At 37.8% G+C, this 21,527-nt stretch overlaps 2 protein-coding genes across 2 annotated transcripts in view; both read right to left on the reverse strand.

Annotated features, from left to right (window-relative positions):
• Positions 1–5,249, reverse strand: part of LOC307126260 (nuclear pore complex protein Nup107-like) — a gene marked incomplete at its 5' end in the record, with an annotated part of 34,732 nt that extends 29,483 nt beyond the window's left edge. Inside the window, 4 exons of the mRNA XM_079816722.1 lie at positions 1,563–1,792; positions 1,874–1,962; positions 2,048–2,153; positions 5,245–5,249. Of these exons, the coding sequence (XP_079672848.1) occupies positions 1,563–1,792; positions 1,874–1,962; positions 2,048–2,153; positions 5,245–5,249 (430 nt within the window). The remainder of the gene's footprint in view (positions 1–1,562; positions 1,793–1,873; positions 1,963–2,047; positions 2,154–5,244) is intronic.
• Positions 5,250–7,916: 2,667 nt separating this feature from the next.
• Positions 7,917–21,309, reverse strand: LOC307126261 (nuclear pore complex protein Nup107-like; the record flags this gene model as incomplete). The annotated part of the gene is made up of 18 exons (XM_079816723.1): positions 7,917–8,126; positions 9,118–9,285; positions 10,961–11,074; positions 11,170–11,295; positions 11,582–11,742; positions 12,863–12,965; positions 13,055–13,167; positions 14,253–14,442; positions 14,563–14,678; positions 14,772–14,841; positions 14,925–14,973; positions 15,764–15,909; positions 15,988–16,047; positions 16,541–16,620; positions 18,155–18,202; positions 20,780–21,009; positions 21,091–21,179; positions 21,265–21,309. 18 exons carry the CDS (start codon positions 21,307–21,309, stop codon positions 8,019–8,021), a joined length of 2,016 nt encoding a protein of 671 aa, XP_079672849.1. The 3' UTR covers positions 7,917–8,018.
• Between the last annotated feature and the right edge of the window lie 218 nt (positions 21,310–21,527).

The raw sequence follows: 21,527 nt of genomic DNA on the forward strand, positions 1-21,527 counted from the left end.
TGTAATTATGCATAATTTTCTGTTAAATAAATAAATAAATGTAGTAACATATATATATAAATGTATGTAACATATATATATATATATATATATATATATATATATATATATATATATATATATATATATATATATATATATATATATATATATATATATATATATATATATATATATATATACACTCACCTAAAGGATTATTAGGAACACCTGTTCAATTTCTCATTAATGCAATTATCTAATCAACCAATCACATGGCAGTTGCTTCAATGCATTTAGGGGTGTGGCCCTGGTCAAGACAATCTCCTGAACTACAAACTGAATGTCAGAATGGGAAAGAAAGATGATTTAAGCAATTTTGAGCGTGGCATGGTTGTTGGTGCCAGACGGGCAGGTCTGAGTATTTCACAATCTGTTCAGTTACTGGGATTTTCACGGACAACCATTTCTAGGGTTTACAAAGAATGGTGTGAAAAGGGAAAAACATCCAGTGCGGCAGTCCTGAGGGCGAAAATGCCTTGTTGATACTAGAGGCCAGAGGTGAATGGGCCGACTGATTCAAGCTGATAGAAGAGCAACTTTGACTGAAATAACCACTTGTTAAAACCGAGGTATGCAGCAAAGCATTTGTGAAGCCACAACACGCACAACCTTGAGGCGGATGGGCTACAACAGCAGAAGACCCCACCGGGTACCACTCATCTCCACTACAAATAGGAAAAAGAGGCTACAATTTGCACAAGCTCACCAAAATTGGACAGTTGAAGACTGGAAAAATGTTGCCTGGTCTAATGAGTCTCGATTTCTGTTGAGACATTCAGATGGTAGAGTCAGAATTTGGCGTAAACAGAATGAGAACATGGATCCATCATGCCTTGTTACCACTGTGCAGGCTGGTGGTGGTGGTGTAATGGTGTGGGGGATGTTTTCTTGGCACACTTTAGGCCCCTTAGTGCCAATAGGGCATCGTTTAAATGCCACGGCCTACCTGAGCATTGTTTCTGACCATGTCCATCCCTTTATGACCACCATGTACCCATCCTCTGATGGCTACTTCCAGCAGGATAATGCACCATGTCACAAAGCTCGAATCATTTCAAATTGGTTTCTTGAACATGACAATGAGTTCACTGTACTAAAATGGCCCCCCAGTCACCAGATCTCAACCCAATAGAGCATCTTTGGGATGTGGTGGAACGGGAGCTTCGTGCCCTGGATGTGCATCCCACAAATCTCCATCAACTGCAAGATGCTCTCCTATCAATATGGGCCAACATTTCTAAAGAATGCTTTCAGCACCTTGTTGAATCAATGCCACGAAGAATTAAGGCAGTTCTGAAGGCGAAAGGGGGTCAAACACAGTATTAGTGTGGTGTTCCTAATAATCCTTTAGGTGAGTGTATATATATATGACACAGGACACATACAGTACACGTATATAAAAATAAAGTGTAACCAAAAGTTTTTTCAGTTTTGAAACAAGACCTAATGTTGGAGATCAAACCCAAATATTTCAAATGCGAAACATTACTCCGTTTTGTATTGTTACAGTTCTCAACTACAAAATGACACAGAGTCCCTATCAGACAACACACACACCTCATCAGTCATGCCAGCTCGTATGAGGTTGAAGAGGTTTTTGAGCAGGCGAGAGTCGTCCTCTCGGTCCAGGTCTGCCAGTGGTCTCTTCTGTCTGATGGGAGCATCAGGATCCAGTTCTGTGACCAGCGGCCTGCTAAAACCACTGCTGGACTGATTCCTCCTCAGCTTCAAGGTATGGAGCGTGTTTTCCCTAACATGAACAATCCACCATGAATGATTTACCGGATTCAATTTTATTCTGAAATGTTCAATAAGTGGTAATATTACTTACCAGTACACAGATTTGGCGTAGTATTCAATGTTATCAGAGAAGTCTTCTATCTCATCTTTGGCTATACTCTCCAACCAATCAACCACCAGCTAGATAAACACACACCGTATATTGAGTGGAGGTGTTCATACACACAGAAATTGTCAGAATGGGTGTAAATGGATGCATGTGTACCTGGCTCTGTCTCACCATACTGTCCTTTTGGAAGAACTGCTCCATTACCGCCTTCTCACTCTCACTGGGCGAACACAAGAGAAAACACAACCACAAGTTCACAAACCTATCTCAGGGAAGAAGAACTCAAACACGAATCAATGAAAGTGCAAAAAAGTGGTCATATGACCCACAGGGGTCCATTTTGTGTCCTGTTTCAGCACATGTGCACAGGTCACATGGCTCCATATTTTCTCCATTGAAAAGTGCATTTTTTCACTAACTTGCGTCCAGTTAATCACCCACAAAAATATGAGTCACCTTCACTGGTAAGTAAAGAAGTATTTTTAAGAACTTTACATTATATATCATCAAATGTTTTAGAGTAAATAACAAAAAACGGTGTAAAACTGCATCATAATGGAATCGCATAAGGCCATACTAGACACACTGGATTAGATACAAATATAGTATATTTGTAAGGAATAGAGCTAGAATTCTCTAAATATATTTGCATTTTTGCATGATTTTGAATAGGAATAGTAATTCACATACTATAACTGCAAATATTATGATCTGCACATTTTCTAGCACTTAAAACAGGTATAATTGATGAGGGTGAGGATGAGGTGTCATGTCATGTGATGAGGAAGATGAGGGTCATAGTGACAATCCGGCAGGGAGAGAGTGAGGGTGAGATTGAAGATGGAGATGAGGATGAAGATGGATATGATAACTTGATTTGATAACTTGATATGATGGTTTGGTAATACTTGTGTTCCACGATGGTACACTGTTGCCTGAGAGCAACAGCTGAATTTGAAATGTTACTTTTTATTAAATATTACATTTTTAATACATGAAAAACTGGATAAATGTGTTTGTTCAGGTGTCTGGTTAAAGAAATTTATGTTTTCAATAAATATATTTATTTTTTCTACATGCAAATGTCAAATGTTTCAATTTGTCCGTTGTGGTACAATGTTGCCTTGAGGCAACAAACTTTAAAAAAATAAATAAATAAAACAATTATGAAAAATTGTATTGCTATTGTTATAGTGTCCAAGCAGGAAAAACACCACAAATAATTTTTTACTCATTGAAATCATATTGCGTACCATAGAGGGTTAAATATGGATATTTTTCGTACACAAACGCATCGATTCGCTTCAGAAGGCCTTTATTAACACCCCAGAGCCGCGTGGAGCAGTTATTTGACGGACAGATGCACTTTTTATGGACTTCAAAAACAGAGCAACTATAAATCCAATTCTAATGCTTGGATTAGCCTGGACTTTTGTAATATAACTCCAGTTGTGTTCGTCTGAAAGAAGAATGTCATACACACCTAGGATGACTTGAGGGTGAGTAAATTATGGGCTAATTTTCATTTTTGGGTGAACTATCCCTTTTCTTTTCCCTGTTTTTCATGCCTGAGGAAGATCGAAACGTTGCAATGAAAAAATAAATCATTTTTAATTGCAAGTTGATAGTGTGCGGGACTTCTTGCATTGGTTGATAATTGGACTTTTTTGTCCTGCTCTCCTACGCACCTATCACACACAGGTGTGCAACGTTTATGTGATTTTGATTGAACTATCCCTTTAAAATGTAATGTAACCTTCTCCCTTTAAATACTTTGGTCAGTTTAAGAATAATTTATGCAATTTTATATTATTTATTTGAAATAATTTAAAGAGCAGTTTCATGTCTATCTTTGTATTGTTCAACTAGTCGAGGATTTAAAAAATAATTAGTAATAAGTAATAGAATACTTTTAAAAGAGAGAGTAGTTCGTAGTAATCTAACTACACAGTTAAAGATGTTATTAGTAACTAGTAATTAATTACTTATTGACATTTTTTTTAAAGAGAGAAACTTGGCCAACACTGTGCATGCATATGTTAGGAGATTAAGGTTTTAAATAGAATATGCTATTTTTTGAATATGAAACTAAACCAGGGAACTCAATTTATTGGGGGGGGGGGGGTGTTTAGGCAAATTTACCCTTAGGCAAGAGGTAGGCGACTGCCTTGGGCCTCCAAAAGCCAAGGGCCCCCTAAAAATGCTTTTTATATACGAGATGCATGTTCAATACGGCTGCACAAGCGGTTGCTGTGATGTTTGTTACCACGACAACCGTCTAATCCACGTTGAACGTGCTTCTTGAGTATCCTACTTGTAGCAAATGAAAATATTATGCCGACTATTAATATATCGAAATATTAATATATCTGAACTTCTGAAGATATAACTAAATACTGAGCAACAGTGCATATTATATTTTATTGTTTTTTTATTATTGTTTTAAATGGCGCTCCCTCGTTTATGTGAAGGACCCAAGTAGAGGACGCCCCATTGAAAATGAAACATATTATTTAATTGAGCCCATGTTAACAGACTGTTGCCACAATGGATAAAATTCAATTCACAGAAATTAAATTTGGCCAATTGAAAAATTTAGATGTGATCGCTCAATAGAAAATTTTGAATTGGAGAGGCCTTACATTTTTTACAGTGTACACTAATCCTGTTTTACCTGTTTAAATGGGATTCCACAACAAGTTCATTTCACTATATAGCCTACAGCTGCTATACAGTTGCGTACAAGAAAAATTGATCACGTGTTATCGGAATTATCGTTTCCTAGTTGAAAAACTGGACATGAACGCACTCAAGACAACATTTTGATGCGATGAGCTGGTAATCACAACTTTAGAAGTGGAAATTATATTTCCGATAGTGAAGGCAGCAAGATAAAGGAAGCTCAAGGATTGATCCAGATAAATGTGTACAATTGTATAGGGCCACGTTTCTATGTTTTGCCTGTGGACCCCAAAATCACTAAATCTACCCGTTTAGGAAACTTGTTTGGAAACATATTATTTCTAATTGAGCCCATGTTAACAGACTGTTGCCACAATGGATAAAATTCAATTCACAGAAATTCAATTTGGCCAATTGAAAAATGTAGATGATCAGTCACTAGAAAATTTTGAATTGGAGAGGCCTTAAATGTTTTACAGTGTATATAGGGCCACGTTTCTATATTTTGCCTGGGGACCCCAAAATCACTAAATCTGCCCCTGTTAGGGAAACTTGTTTGGAAACAGTCAGTATTAAATTTGGTGGCACTAGTGTGAATGTGTGTGTGTTTGCAGCTGCTGGAGCTGCTCGGAATTCTTCTCGCCCAGCAGGGTTTAGCTCACTATTGTGACATCATCGTGGAGATTCCGTTCTGGCATCTGTAAACTGCAGTTCTGACTCTGGTCTGCTGTTGGTGTGTTAGGAGTGCACAGATTGAACGACTTTCAAGACTTTCTTCAGATATTTTCGACAGATATCCATAATGGCGCTGTTAAGCAGTATATTCAGACAACTGTCTGAGCATTTTGCTCACTTCTTCCGCAGAAGGGAGACGCCTCAGAGAGCACAGCAGTGTGCAGCACAAGGATTAGCGGCAGTAGAGAAACCTCAAGAGGAGTGCGAGGCCTTCAACTTCACTGCCCCTGACAAGAAGTGCAGGAAGAAACACCGCAAGGTACTGGAGAAGTGCCAGCTTGGAGAAAGAAAGGAGGAAACAGAGGTGAAGATGCACGGTCTAGAAAAGTGGATGGAGGGAGGAAGTGAGCTTAGAGAAGCTGGAGAAAAGAAAAGGAAGGGGAGAAAACTGAAGGAGCGGAAGATTACAAAAAAGCCACTTCTTGTGGAGGTCAAGCCTCTACATGCTACGGTGAGATCTTCCATATTAAAGCCGATAGAGGGAGAACCAAGGCTTCCAAGTGTCTCTGGACACCTCACTCTAGCAGCCGCACACTTCAAACCCCTGCCGCCAGTGACAAAAGCTCAGAGACCAGCTCCAGCACCTGAGGATGTGATATCCCTGCCATGTTCTCCGCTTCAAGAGGATCCTCCTAAACTCTTGGCGGTTCCTCCATGTCCAGATGAAGTTGTTTCCCCTCAACGCTCTTCATCACAGAAGCTTCCATTGGCGGTTCCTCCACGCCCCACTCCAGCACCTGATGTACTGTTTTTCTTCAGACGCTCTTCATCTAAAGTGCATCCTCCCAAACGACTTCCTCTGAGCCCCACTCATGCACCGGATGAAGTCGATGCTCTGCAACGTCCTCCCAGCCGGAAGCCTCAGCCGGTCACTTCTTCCCCATTGGAGCCACTTCCAGAACTCATTCTGGTTGACATAGAGGATGAGGAGAAGGAGTAATGCCACAACTACAACTCCTAATGCCACAGATCCCTCTTCACCCTTAACCCATGTAAATAAAAAAAAGTGTGCTGCAAACTAAAAGTTGAAAGATCCTTGCTTGTGTGATAGCTCGTATCATATCATGATATGATTTATGTTATAAATATAAAAAACAGGAACTCATTATTGATTTTTTTTACTCCGTATTGGCCCACCCTTACAACAAAGCTGCTTATTTTTTAACTTTTGTTAATTATCAGTAAATGGGTATATTGATACATAATGAAAATTCAGACTATATTGAAGTTTCGGGTCTGGAGCTTGAATGTGATATGTTCAATGAACTAAAGCAACCCAAGACAGAATATTATGTCAATTTAAGTTAACAAGGTCAAATTCAACACAGCTATTTTCCTTTTGGCTTGACTGTAAAGGTCAATATTGATGGATCAACACTATCAAAGGTAAAGCATCCAAAGCACTTGCATGGGGATGGTGATGGCGTACACGAATCCTACAGTAAATAATAATAATAATAATAATAATAATAATAATAGTGCAGAAATAATATGTAGCCTTTCAAAAAGGCATTCTGGCCTAAATGGTAATTTACGTCATTCTTTTTTATTTTGTTTTGTTACCTTGAAACATTCAAACCGAACTCAAACACATAACAGTTACATTTTCAGGACTCACAAATGCATTTTCGAATGGAAAAAAAGTCCAAATTGTGAGATATAAACTAGCAATTGCAAGAAACAAGACAAAACTGGGAGTTTGTATTCGAATTGTGAGATAGAGATTCGCAATATTTTCGTCTGCGTTGAACTGAACCGTAATTGGTCGCTATGTGTGGGTCACTATGCAGCACGATAAACAGCTCACACGCTCGTGTATTGTGGTTTGGGAAACTTACAGAGATGGAGATATGATCTGTGGTGTGTCATTTGAAGGTTTTAGGCCCTCCGCAAGAAACGCTTCCGATAGATTTGTGGTCTGCGCGAGACTGTCGGTTAAAGTTGACGGATGATGAACTCGCGTCTCCATTGGACGCTATCGTGACAGCTGTGAAGACTTTCTAATAATTTGGGTCTCGGCACCGTTTATATTTACTTCACTCTCTGTCACTATGATAAGAAAAGCCTAAAAGAAAAGTTACTCAAGTCGCGTCCCGTATTTTCTGTCAGCTGTTTAGAATTAAAACTTACGATGGCCGCATTGCAAATGATTCATTTTAACGGTTCTTTTCAATGAAACGGACATAAGCATAGGTCTATGGACATAACAAGGGTTAGCAAACCGGTCTGAATCGGTTCAGTCTGGATGATTCGGACAGCTCACTCACGCACTGAATCGTTTGGAGCGATTTCTTACGATAGTCAGTGTATGTTTAAAGAAAAGAAAAAAAAACATCGCTGAATTTAAGTAGCCTACAGCGAACAATATATCACTAAAATGCAGTCAAGTTCTTATCTACAATAAATTGAAATTAAAACTCGTAAAATATGTTGTATGTATGTATGAATGAGTGTGTATAGCTTTATAATTAATTAATATATATGGATTGAAAACATACCAAGTTGTTTCTCTAACTATGAAAATCCTAAACCTGTTACTGTAAATACAATTTTTTTTTAGAGGAAGAAATACTTTAAAAATCCGTGTGACTCATAAAAAAATACATCTGTAGCTAAACAAGCAACCAATCTTTATTCAAATACAAAATTACTAAGCTCAATTTTCTTCCAAAACAGGACTGAGGACATAAACAGCATGAGAAAACAGTGTCTAGGGCTGAATCTCATATCCAAGTGGATCCAGGCCTTTATCCAGCAAAAGTAGAGATGATTCTCTCATCTTCAGGAGAAACTTCTGTAGCTCCTCTTTAGAGAAAACCTGACAGAGACAGAAAGTTCAGATCACATAAATAGCTTTACTTTAAGGGTGTTTTCACACTTGGGTCCTCTTTAAAATAACCAAACTCAGACTCCTTTAAGTGGACCAAGAGGTGAACCAAGTAAAAAAGGACTCAGTCCTCTTCACGTTCACACTGTCCCTGTACCTGAAAGAGGACTCAGATCCTTTTTTGGTCCACTTTAGTAGGAATGTGGTCTCAGACCCCTTTGTGTTCATACTGTTGCTTTTTGGATCAAGTCCTGTTCAGTATTTGATGGCTGACCTTGTGGCCTTCAACATTTGACCCCATTCACTTACATTGTTTGTGCCTCAGTAACCAAGATATTTGTTTGTAAAGATTATTATTATTATTATTATTATTATTATTATTATTATTATTATTATTACATTGCTAAAAATGCTGTTGAATTGAGTTGTTTATGTTTTTACACAAAAATGTTTTTTTTATTGCAGAAGGCAATGGTAACATCAAAATACAAAAAATAAACAATACAATAAAATAATAAAAAAGACGCAAATTAAATAAACTGCTTTAAAATTTCCAGGTAGATTAGGTATGCCTAAAAACACCATTCAAGCAAAAAATGCATATTCTTCACTGTATGACGTAGGCTACTCGACTGATTCTTATATTAGGCTTGTAATATAAGAATCAGTCTTATGATTCTTATGAATATATGAATATAAACATCTGGCAGATGTTTATATTGACTTAAGACAAAACCACCTGATTATGTGAAACCTAAATGAAGTGAGAATGAAGTTATGTGAACTGAGATCATTTGGAGTGTTCACATATGGGCCAAAAATCACGCAAACCACGCTCAGGCCCCTGAAAAGGACCAAGTGTGAAAACACCCTAAAACAACACACAAATGCATTTACTTTCACCACTTATGGTAATTTAAAAAGAGAAACACTTTTCATGTCTACATTCACAATCATTCTCTAAAAGGTTTAGATGCCACACCTCATATAGTCTGTGTTGGTCAGATGCGATGATGTCAGCCAGACGCAGACTCTCCTGGTGGCGTTCAGTGCGCTGCAGTACGGTTAGCAGAAGGAACGACATCATGGGCAGACACAAACGCCGCAGCAGAGCCATTTGATGAGTGCGATCAGAGTCTTCCTCTGCTTCCTGCAAAAACACACATTCAGCTAATTCTGAACATACTACAATCCAAAAATGAATTTGTTCAATTTAAAATTATTATAAAACAAAATGAATTTAGTAAATATATGATATATATTCAATTATTTAAGGTTATAAATAGGGCAGTCACTAATGATTATTTATGGTAATTGAGTAATCTTATTGGGTGATAAAAAAAAATAGACCCAAGCAAAGAACTAAGCCTTTAAAATTACTTAAAATACATATATATTAAAAAGCAGTAATATTAGATTCAAAGAAAGTATCAAATGCAAGTTTCATAGAACAACACTGTTAAAACGCACAATATACATAATATAAACAATCAACTTCTGAACATTATGTATTATAAAAAATGCCTGCAGAGAGAGCCTGGTGTTGTTACACTTTACAGCAGATCAAATCCTTGTTTAAATATTAGCAATCGTATAAGATCATTACAAATCACACTGTGCGACATGGATCTATTAAACTTGGGTAGTTTTTTTATGTAGACTGTACGATGATGACTCCTATTGACGCGTAGGCTAAGATGTAAGTTTCTATAGTAGAATAAAACGTCATCAGTATTCGCTAATGGTAAACAAAAAGACCATGATGAATCACACTTTGGCAGTTTTAGTTTTTATGTGTGCTGAAAAAAAGAGGACGCCACAAAAGACGAAGGGAAAATAGCTCAAGGTAAGCAGTTTTAGAGCCATGTCACATTGATTTCATGTCGCATTTTTATTGGCTGGTCAGTAGACACTGCGGTGATCATGCTGAATTTCTGACAGTCACAAAATTGTCGTAGGCTATCTATGGTCTCAAGACTGACAATGGCCGTCTTTGAACCTCTCTCATTGTGCGACATAGGACCACCGATTAGGAGACACGATCACAGAAATCGCCACGACGGTTTCACGATGGCAATCTTTTGTCTGGGACAGCTGAAAATCGTGCAGTGTGTCCTGGGCTTTAGACAAACAACATTTAATTCAAATGTTTACTTAATCTTAATCTTTATTTGGCCACTTCTTAACTATAGAAATGCTACAGCCACTGTCATTTTTTGAACAAGAATGAAACTCAGAGCAAGGGCTTAGACTTTTATTTTGAAACTGCGACGAACAGCTCACATATTTAGAAACATATTGATGTATTCTCCCGTATTGGCGTAGGTTTATAAATGATTTACCTTACAGATCTGATGAAATGGCAAACATTGCATTCCCAGATGAATGTTATAAGCAACACAAACCTCACAACATATGCAATGATATCAGTTCATATAGAGCAGCATTTACTGTGAACGGAGCTGCTCTGAGACACATGTAACCTACACGCATGTAAATAAAGCATATTATTATATATATAACCCGTAGGGTATGCCTTGGTGAATTCACAATAGTACAATGCTATAGTATGGTTTTAAAAAAGTTAATACATTGTGCAGCCTTAGAAAATGGTCTAATAATGCAGTTCATGGATTCTCGTCTCTGGAATGCACCACTTCCGGTATTTTGCCGGTTACTCAACACAGGTAAATTCCAATCAAGGATTTTTTAAAATCGAGTACTTGAATTTAATCAAGGAATCGTGACAGTCCTAGTTATAAATGACTCTGATCTGACAGTTATAATGTTTATCAAAGCTATAAATCAATATGGAACCTACTCACCTCTCTGACATCCACCATCCATCCTCCATCTACAAACAGCAGAACATTATATATCCTCTCCTTCACATCCTCAGTCAGTGCTCCCAGACGCCCCTGCCAGTTCTCATACTCCATCTGGAAGAAGTGAAAAAGAAAAGCCATTAACGATCAAAGTTAGAAGTGTTCACTACAGAATAGTAGTAAGCAGTGTGTGGATGTCCTGTTCTGACCTTGTACTCAGCTTCTTTCATCTCATGGGCCACCTTCTCTGTAAACTTTGCTTGAGCAGGTGCTGTGGGTTTCACCGGAGGGCAGTTCATGTGCTTGAACCACTCATTAAATGCTTCATGAGCTTCCTGCGAGGGTGGGAATAAATAACATTTTTTTTAATGTTTCTCATGTCCCTTATGATCACCAATTCTGCATTTATTTGATCAAAAATACAGTAAAAACAGTAGTATTGCAAAACATTTGTACACAAAATATTATTTATTCGGTGTCACATGATCCTTCAGAAGTAATAATAAAAGATTTATTTCAAAAATATTAAAAAAATATTAATTGTTCCAAACTTCTAAACTGTATTGTATGTTCATTAAAGTGACAAACAAATCAGTGTTGCACAAAGATGCTGCTTCTCACCAGATAGGCACGGATGCACAGATGCTCTCGAATAGCATTCTGCTCTTCAGCGGGAAGGGGCGTGTCCATGCCCTGCTCCTCCCATTGTCGGTAGATCTCCCGCATGGAATCTTCCGGCACTTTGGCAAAGACCATTTTAGCTGCATCATGCTTCTTAGATGCTATGGCAAAAGAAAAACATTAGATGTGAATAAATAAAAGACAATGCTTTGAATCGAACAAACAAAGCTATTCATAGTTTTCACGTGACATCACGCCATTATAGGAACGTCCACCTGGAGGGCAAAACAAGGCTTTCCTCCATTGCCCACCAGTCATTTTTATCAGGTTTGTAGTAAGTCCTAATGTGGTAAGACAGTGATATTACAAGACCAAATTCAATATACAACTTATTGATTATGCATACTTTGTATGGGCAAGCAAATGAATACAGAATATAAATACAACACAAGGTTTCTCGTTAAACGTTTTTTTTTCCATCGAAAACCATTATAAAGAAAATGCATTGCGTTCATATCTGGGCTCATCTGCTCGAAAATGTATATAGTATGCATCATCAAAAAGGTGTAAACTGAATTTGATCTTTTAATATCACTGTTTCATTACATTACAGCCCTTTAAGGGTATGGTTGCACTAATAAGGATTTTTAAGCCTGGCGTCGGTTCACCCTCCACCTGCTTGATCTGCCCTTTAATTCTAACAGTCTTTCTGCATAGTTAATCTGTGTTTAAAATTAAAGGGTGCAACACAACTCGATTTAACATAAAACCCAGATCAACAAATCCTTGATTTTTGTTTTTAGATGGAAAATTGACAGGCTTGTGCTGCAGTTTTATGGCTGTTTTGCCCTTCAGGGCACCGCGACAGTCACGTGACTGAAACTATGAATAAACACATTTCAATTATTGCGGTATAAACTAATGTATTTTCTGGAAAATATGTTGCACCAAAATATAAGTTGCATAGGGTCAAAACTCTATTGTTGAGAGAGAAAACACAGTAAAATACCAGTAAATAAAATTAATAATTTACAAACATTATAAACATCTATTTTAGTTTCCACAACAAATTCTTCAAATCTAATGGTATTAAGAACAGAAAAATAATTTAAAATATAAATATAAAATAAGGATAAATTATAGTGTTTTCATTGTAAACAATACATTTTATAAACAAAAATCAATTCTAAAATCGAAATATAAAATCAATTACAGAATATAAAAGTATCAATTACAACTCAATTACATCTTAATACAATAATTTAGCTGTAAAAGTCTCACCTAAGAACTTCCTCATGATGGCATTGCTCTGTTTAAGGGCTTCAGCTCGCTGGGCGGGATCAAACACCAGCCAGTCAATGACATCAATCTTCTGCTGATCCTCCTGTGTGAACAGATGAAGAGTTTTCAGTTTATTCTATTGGTAATTAGTTATAGTTTTATCAATTAAAACAGTTAACAGTTCATTTGTACCACTGTAGTTGCTGTATCCAGAGCAGGGGTCAGGTCATGGTGGGCAAACTCATCTGTGTCTCTCTCTCTGATGGTCTCAACTACAGTTTTTGTGATCGATGGAACGTCCAAACCTAAACACCACAAAGCATAAACATAATTTATAATAAGCATGTAATACCAAAGTAATGTACAGTGAAGACCCCAATATACTTCAAGCTAAATCAATGACGAACAAACTGGTATGACGTCATTTTGAACAAAATCAGACCAAAAAAAAGTTAATTTAGAGGTCATTTTGAGAGTTCAAAACAGTTGAAATTCCAAAGCGAAATTTCTAGAAAAGTTAGCTCCGGCTGGCAAACATTGGTTCATGGCGATGATGCAATAGGTAGATGGGCTCATGAGCTTTGACATGGAAATCTTCTCTGGTTAATTTAATCTGTTGAGGAACTGACACAGTTTTTTCATGTATAATACTGAAAAGCTGTTTTGTTAAAATTGTGTCCTCCAACAAGTTTTCCACGAGAGCACAAGGACACATACAATATGAAGCGAGAGCAGAAGTTGTTGCGTGAATGTGCGTTGGAGATTAATGTGCGTTGATTAGTTATCAACTCGTTTTCATCTGTGAAAAAAATGCAACTACCACTTTCAAGCCCCAGAAAGCAGTGTTAATTTCGTTGACATTCGCTGTCAATGGCGGGAGAGAGAGCTCTCAGATTTCATTAAAATTATCTTAATTTGTTATGAAGATGAACAAATGTCTTATGGGTTTGGAACGACATGAAGGGTGAGTAATTAATGACAGAATTATCATTTTTGAGCGAACTAAAAAAGTTATCTTTAAAGTGCTATATAAATAAATGTGACTTGACTTTACTTGACGGCCGAATTGCAGAGCTCGTGCAAACATCCACATCGCTATGATCAGAATCAGATGCTTTCTTAACCGCTGTTTTCTCACTGGTGTCACTTTTGTTTTGTTTTTATTTTGTTAGAGGAAAGCGTTCAGCACATATTTACATATTCATCTAAACCGCTCTCAGCAGCGTCAGGATATTTTCTAACAGCATACTGCTGCAAACTTCTTTTTACCCCTAAACAAAGAACAAAAAAAACAAAAAACTTTTCACGCTGTGAGTACATCGGGGCCTAGAGTCTGTCATTACCGCAAAATAAACCCCTTTCGCCATAATGCAAGACTCTTTGACCTCACCTGCTTGAGTTGCCAGGTCCAGACAGTGTTTGCGCTGCTCAGTCTCAGTGACTTCCTCCAGGAACTGAGCGTATTGTGACACGGCCATGTCAGAAGGAAGATGACTGACATAGAACGCAATGAGATCCACCTGCTTCTCCTTCACTAACAGAGAGATGTAGGCCTTCAGGATATCTACACACACCTCCTCCTGACAAAGACAGATCAAACCAATCAATGACTTTCAAACATTTTAATGTTTTTCTCTAAACAATAATTAGCTAGACACATGAAGAGCAATACAATCTAAAACACGCGTATGTGTACGTACCTTGAGCTGCATGCCCAAGCTGCGATAAAACAGCACTAAATGTGACATGAAGCGCAACAGATGAGCTGGCAAAGAAGTACTTCTTCCCAACCAATCACTGAGCTCCTCCAGAAGACCTTTCAACACAAGTTCAGTGGACATCAAATAGTTTTTCTTTTTCAAAGGAAAAAATAAAGCAAGATCCCTCAAAATATGTTCTCAAAGCATACCATCAAGATCTCCAAGAATGACAAACTTCTGAATCACATGGTAATGCTCCTTGGTTGCATCCAGAACCCTCTGTCAAAATAAAACATTTGTGCAAGATCAGAAAAGAGACATTTCAATCTGTTTAGTCTGTTACCTCATTTATTCATCCTTACTTTGGATTCTGTTGCTTGAAGCTCTTCAAAGACTTTCTCCAAAGTCCAACTGAAAAAGGAATAGAATCAATCATTTCGTGGAGAAGCACATTAATTAAAGGTCCCGTTTTTCCTTTTTTTTGAAGCTTTGATTGTGTTTACAGTGTGCAATATAACGTGTTCATGTTTCGCGTGTAAAAAAACAGTATTTTTCACACAATTTACTTATCTGTATACCGCAGTTTTCACTGTCCTAAAAATGGCTTGAGGATTTCCCTGTTCTATGAAGTCCCTCCTTCAGAAATACGTAACGAGTTCTGATTGTGCCAGCGGTTCCCGTGTTGTGATTCGACAGCAGCTTAGGGCACGTTGCCCGGAAAGGTCACGCCTCTTACCATAACGGGGAGATGCATGTGCTCAAACTACAGCCCCTGAAGGCCAAACAAAGGTGATTTGACTCCGGGATGAAAATAACAGCGTCTCGACGACATGGCGACAAACACTCTACAAATGTAACCGAACGCAACACTTCCTCTTCTCCACGTGGGAGAGCAAAAAGACCACGCCCCCTTTTTTGCATATTCTTGTGGGCGGAGGTTAGTCAACAAACTGCTCTACTGACGTCATTAAAGCAGGGCGTACAGGGATGTAGTCCAAACCGGCCGTTCGCTGTAGGCTTTGAAAGGGAACTTCTGTTAAATAAAATATCTCGCTTGGCATTGAACTTTGAGCTTTATAATTTTACAGGTATTATTTATGCTCTAACAGCAACATTACACACTAACTAAAGTTTGAAAAATGGGATCACGAAGAACAGGACCTTTAATATGATGTACATGAGAATGTGTTTAAAGTCGTACTTGGTCTCCAGGAACTCTCTGGGCAACTCCTCCAGCTCCTCACTGCCCAGACCAGAAGAACAGATCTCCTGCTCTACCAGAGTGTCCACCATAACTCGGAAATAAGCCCAGACTGTATCCTCCCACGACTCACACACGGGTAACAGCTGCAGGACATAAGGACATAATAATGACTAAAATCAAGAGGAAAGAAATAGTGTAAGAATGGATGGACGGTTATTGACCTGTTTGAGGTTTCCACTCAGTGCAGCATAGATGGCTCGTTCATATCTGTTGAACTGCTCCTGAAACAGCAAAACAAAGTAGAATCTAAATCAGAACAACAAACAAAATGACTGAGACATTCACAGACATTTAATTTAATTTTCCATTTTAATTTCCTGAGACTTTTATCCTGACAGAGCAAAGGTCTTCAAACTTTTTAATGCTAAGAACTAAATACAATGTTTCCCTTATAAGACAGCTACTGTATGTATTTTCAAATATAAAAATCTATTTATACTGTGTGAGAAAATTAGTAAGAGTGCAATGATAAAAGACAACACATTTTTTGCACAAAATCATTTAATGTCATTTAGATTAAATTCAAATACATTTGTACAGCCCTTTAAAATAAATAGTTTCAAAACAGTTTTGAAGCGTTGAAAATATTTCATAAAAATATCTTAAATGACTATGTTAACGTTAAAAATAAATTTGCTACATTTAGTAGTTTCTCAAATTTCCTACTGAACCTCTAGCACCCCGTTGTAAACCACTGATCTACAGTTTCCTCACCTCCTCTGCCATTCTCCAACAGCAAACCTTCCATACACTCCGATGAGGATTCCCCTCCACTGGCTGAAGCTCTCCACCTCCTACACACACACACACACACGCACGCACGCACGCACGCACGCACGCACGCACGCACGCACGCACGCACGCACGCACGCACACACACACACACACACACACACACACACACACACACACACAAATCAACAGTGTTCACTTCACCTGACCAATAAATGTCCAAGTCTCGATTGAGATCACTGGATTAAAACATTTTTTTTAAGAGAATGCATTCACAAAGAACTTGAACTAGAAGAAAAAAGCATGTTTATGGACTGTTTTGCAAACATTTTTAAAATTCCCTGACAATTGCATACTACTGAATCATACGACTGTTATAACATGAATGGACACATATGATCATATTTGAAACAATTAATCAAAAGGAAATTCTTTCATCCTTTACTCACACTTATGTCTTTCCGAACCCATATGAACATCCTTGGTTCTCACGTGTCAAGCAAGCACTTTTGAGTTTCAATTTACCATATTTGTTGTGCTCTATGTATGTGCATTGATCAATGTTTATATGTTAATGAAAGCCTAAATTTAATCTGTTTATTAAAAAGACTGTTTACTGGAATACTTAATTATCATTGGCCAGTCCTGACATTTTGAGGTGTGTTATTCCCCGATAACAATTGTCCTTAATAGCAATGTTGAATGACATACAGCGCACCTTGCGTCTGTTATATTTATTGATTGTATTGAAAATGAAATCAGAGGACCTCAGTATTAATAGTACTGTAGTATTGTGTCTGTGTTTGTTGTTTCTGTGTTCATCACTGTAATGGATTATAAGATACTAAACATAAGTTTTCAAAACAGTTTAATCTCAAATCAATATCTCATCCCCATAATTATTTATGTAATGAAAAGCTGTGTAAAAAGCGTACTTTAGTGTACTTTATCCCTTAGAACTTCTTCACTCGTCTTGGCTTAAAGCCATTTGCAACTGTTTTCTTCACTGAAGCTTTGCGTTTAGTGAGCTACTAAAATATTTCAACAAAAATCAATATTTTGTCTCCAATTATTTGCTTATGTGGGAAGTAGCCATATAATAAGCAGGATAATGTATATCCAGCCTGTTGTTGTTGCAAAAAACCCTTCAGGGTGATATAAGACCTGTCCACTTCATGTCAGGACAGGGTCCTTATGATGATCACCCTGTCTAGGTTTATTATGCGATTACAACAGGCTGGATGTACCTGATCCCTTACTTATCATATAAAAAGTGTTCATGATTTAAATACTTGGATTAAACTACTTGATTCATATAGATTGCATTTGCAATGTCTTTAAAACTTTCTGAAGTGTCAAAGTTTGGGGTAAATGGAATTTCAAATGGAGGAACATAAATTTCTCAGGTTTCGTTAAAAATATCTTCATTTGTGTTTTGAAGATGAATGAAAGTCTTATGGGTTTGGAACGACATGAGGTGAGTTAATGATGACAGAATGTTCATTTCTGGATGAATATCCTATTCCTGCAAGTCCAATTTAACATAAAAAGGTAAAATGTAGTTAAATGTTGGTTAGTAGGTGCATGTGTATTGACCTCCGTTGATGTTGGGGTCATGGTACAGTTTCCAGCCTTCCACATAATCTAAAATGTCAGATATTTCTCTCAAAGCTCTTAAAAAATTTATTAGTTTCTTAATATATGTCATGTCATACATTTCAGGGTGACTCATAAGAGCCTCCGCTCCTTTGGCTCTGTGGCCGAGATGACACTTTTCTTTGCTTATTCACCTCACCTAACACTGAATACATTGGACATTGTGCATTGGTGATTAGGGGTGTGCATTGGTGATTAGGGGTGTGCATTGGTGATTAGGGGTGTGCATTGGGACTGCCCTCACAATTCGATTCGATTACGATTTACCAGGTGCGATGCATCAAAATTATACTGCACACAACAAGGCAAATTTTTAATCAGTCATGAGGCAATACAAGCAGTCAGATATTGAACAACAGATTTTATTGGCTGCTATGTGTGTATTATCACTCTCCTGTATCTTTGACATAAATGTCATTAAATAAAATACAATTTAATGGTACATGGTATTGGATATGGCATTTTCAAACCTGAAAAAGAAAACATAAATCACTGCTTTCAGTGCTTTGAATGAAAAATGTTTCTCTTCTCTGCTTTAGAACCATTTGAAATTAAATAGAGCAATAATAACAGCCAACTTTTTCCAGCAGTGAACATAAGTGTTTTAATTCATCAGTAATCTCCCTCTGCCTCAGCCATCTTGATTGTTGTTGTTGTTATGACCCCCGAAGTAATTGAAACTTCACAACTTTATTGTCCAACTCAAGGCCAGAAAATAAACGATGACATAATCGATTATGGCACTTAGCCGCATCGATGCTGAATCGTGCATGCCCCGCATTGCGATGCATTGCCGAATCGATTATTGTTGACACCACTATTGGTGATTGTGGTTCCTTTTGAGGTGTGGCAATATTTTGCTTCTTATTGCTGACTTTTAAAAAAAAAACGATTTTTTTCAAAAGAAAATCATAGGTAGCGGTTCAAAATTAAAAAAAATTATTTTAATGTGTCCTAGTTGCAGTGTCATTACACAAATAAATGGTAAGTAATATTAACTAGCATGTGGTTACTATAGGTTTAGTGTTAGTTACTTGTAATTATGCATAATTTTCTGTTAAATAAATAAATAAATGTAGTAACATATATATATAAATGTATGTAACATATATATATATATATATATATATATATATATATATATATATATATATATATATATATATATATATATATATATATACACTCACCTAAAGGATTATTAGGAACACCTGTTCAATTTCTCATTAATGCAATTATCTAATCAACCAATCACATGGCAGTTGCTTCAATGCATTTAGGGGTGTGGCCCTGGTCAAGACAATCTCCTGAACTACAAACTGAATGTCAGAATGGGAAAGAAAGATGATTTAAGCAATTTTGAGCGTGGCATGGTTGTTGGTGCCAGACGGGCAGGTCTGAGTATTTCACAATCTGTTCAGTTACTGGGATTTTCACGGACAACCATTTCTAGGGTTTACAAAGAATGGTGTGAAAAGGGAAAAACATCCAGTATGCGGCAGTCCTGAGGGCGAAAATGCCTTGTTGATACTAGAGGCCAGAGGTGAATGGGCCGACTGATTCAAGCTGATAGAAGAGCAACTTTGACTGAAATAACCACTTGTTAAAACCGAGGTATGCAGCAAAGCATTTGTGAAGCCACAACACGCACAACCTTGAGGCGGATGGGCTACAACAGCAGAAGACCCCACCGGGTACCACTCATCTCCACTACAAATAGGAAAAAGAGGCTACAATTTGCACAAGCTCACCAAAATTGGACAGTTGAAGACTGGAAAAATGTTGCCTGGTCTAATGAGTCTCGATTTCTGTTGAGACATTCAGATGGTAGAGTCAGAATTTGGCGTAAACAGAATGAGAACATGGATCCATCATGCCTTGTTACCACTGTGCAGGCTGGTGGTGGTGGTGTAATGGTGTGGGGGATGTTTTCTTGGCACACTTTAGGCCCCTTAGTGCCAATAGGGCATCGTTTAAATGCCACGGCCTACCTGAGCATTGTTTCTGACCATGTCCATCCCTTTATGACCACCATGTACCCATCCTCTGATGGCTACTTCCAGCAGGATAATGCACCATGTCACAAAGCTCGAATCATTTCAAATTGGTTTCTTGAACATGACAATGAGTTCACTGTACTAAAATGGCCCCCCAGTCACCAGATCTCAACCCAATAGAGCATCTTTGGGATGTGGTGGAACGGGAGCTTCGTGCCCTGGATGTGCATCCCACAAATCTCCATCAACTGCAAGATGCTCTCCTATCAATATGGGCCAACATTTCTAAAGAATGCTTTCAGCACCTTGTTGAATCAATGCCACGAAGAATTAAGGCAGTTCTGAAGGCGAAAGGGGGTCAAACACAGTATTAGTGTGGTGTTCCTAATAATCCTTTAGGTGAGTGTATATATATATGACACAGGACACATACAGTACACGTATATAAAAATAAAGTGTAACCAAAAGTTTTTTCAGTTTTGAAACAAGACCTAATGTTGGAGATCAAACCCAAATATTTCAAATGCGAAACATTACTCCGTTTTGTATTGTTACAGTTCTCAACTACAAAATGACACAGAGTCCCTATCAGACAACACACACACCTCATCAGTCATGCCAGCTCGTATGAGGTTGAAGAGGTTTTTGAGCAGGCGAGAGTCGTCCTCTCGGTCCAGGTCTGCCAGTGGTCTCTTCTGTCTGATGGGAGCATCAGGATCCAGTTCTGTGACCAGCGGCCTGCTAAAACCACTGCTGGACTGATTCCTCCTCAGCTTCAAGGTATGGAGCGTGTTTTCCCTAACATGAACAATCCACCATGAATGATTTACCGGATTCAATTTTATTCTGAAATGTTCAATAAGTGGTAATATTACTTACCAGTACACAGATTTGGCGTAGTATTCAATGTTATCAGAGAAGTCTTCTATCTCATCTTTGGCTATACTCTCCAACCAATCAACCACCAGCTAGATAAACACACACCGTATATTGAGTGGAGGTGTTCATACACACAGAAATTGTCAGAATGGGTGTAAATGGATGCATGTGTACCTGGCTCTGTCTCACCATACTGTCCTTTTGGAAGAACTGCTCCATTACCGCCTTCTCACTCTCACTGGGCGAACACAAGAGAAAACACAACCACAAGTTCACAAACCTATCTCAGGGAAGAAGAACTCAAACACGAATCAATGAAAGTGCAAAAAAGTGGTCATATGACCCACAGGGGTCCATTTTGTGTCCTGTTTCAGCACATGTGCACAGGTCACATGGCTCCATATTTTCTCCATTGAAAAGTGCATTTTTTCACTAAC

This window comes from Gobio gobio (genome assembly GCF_949357685.1).
Source record: "Gobio gobio genome assembly, chromosome: 5".
In the NCBI taxonomy this organism is placed as follows: Eukaryota; Metazoa; Chordata; class Actinopteri; order Cypriniformes; family Gobionidae; genus Gobio; species Gobio gobio.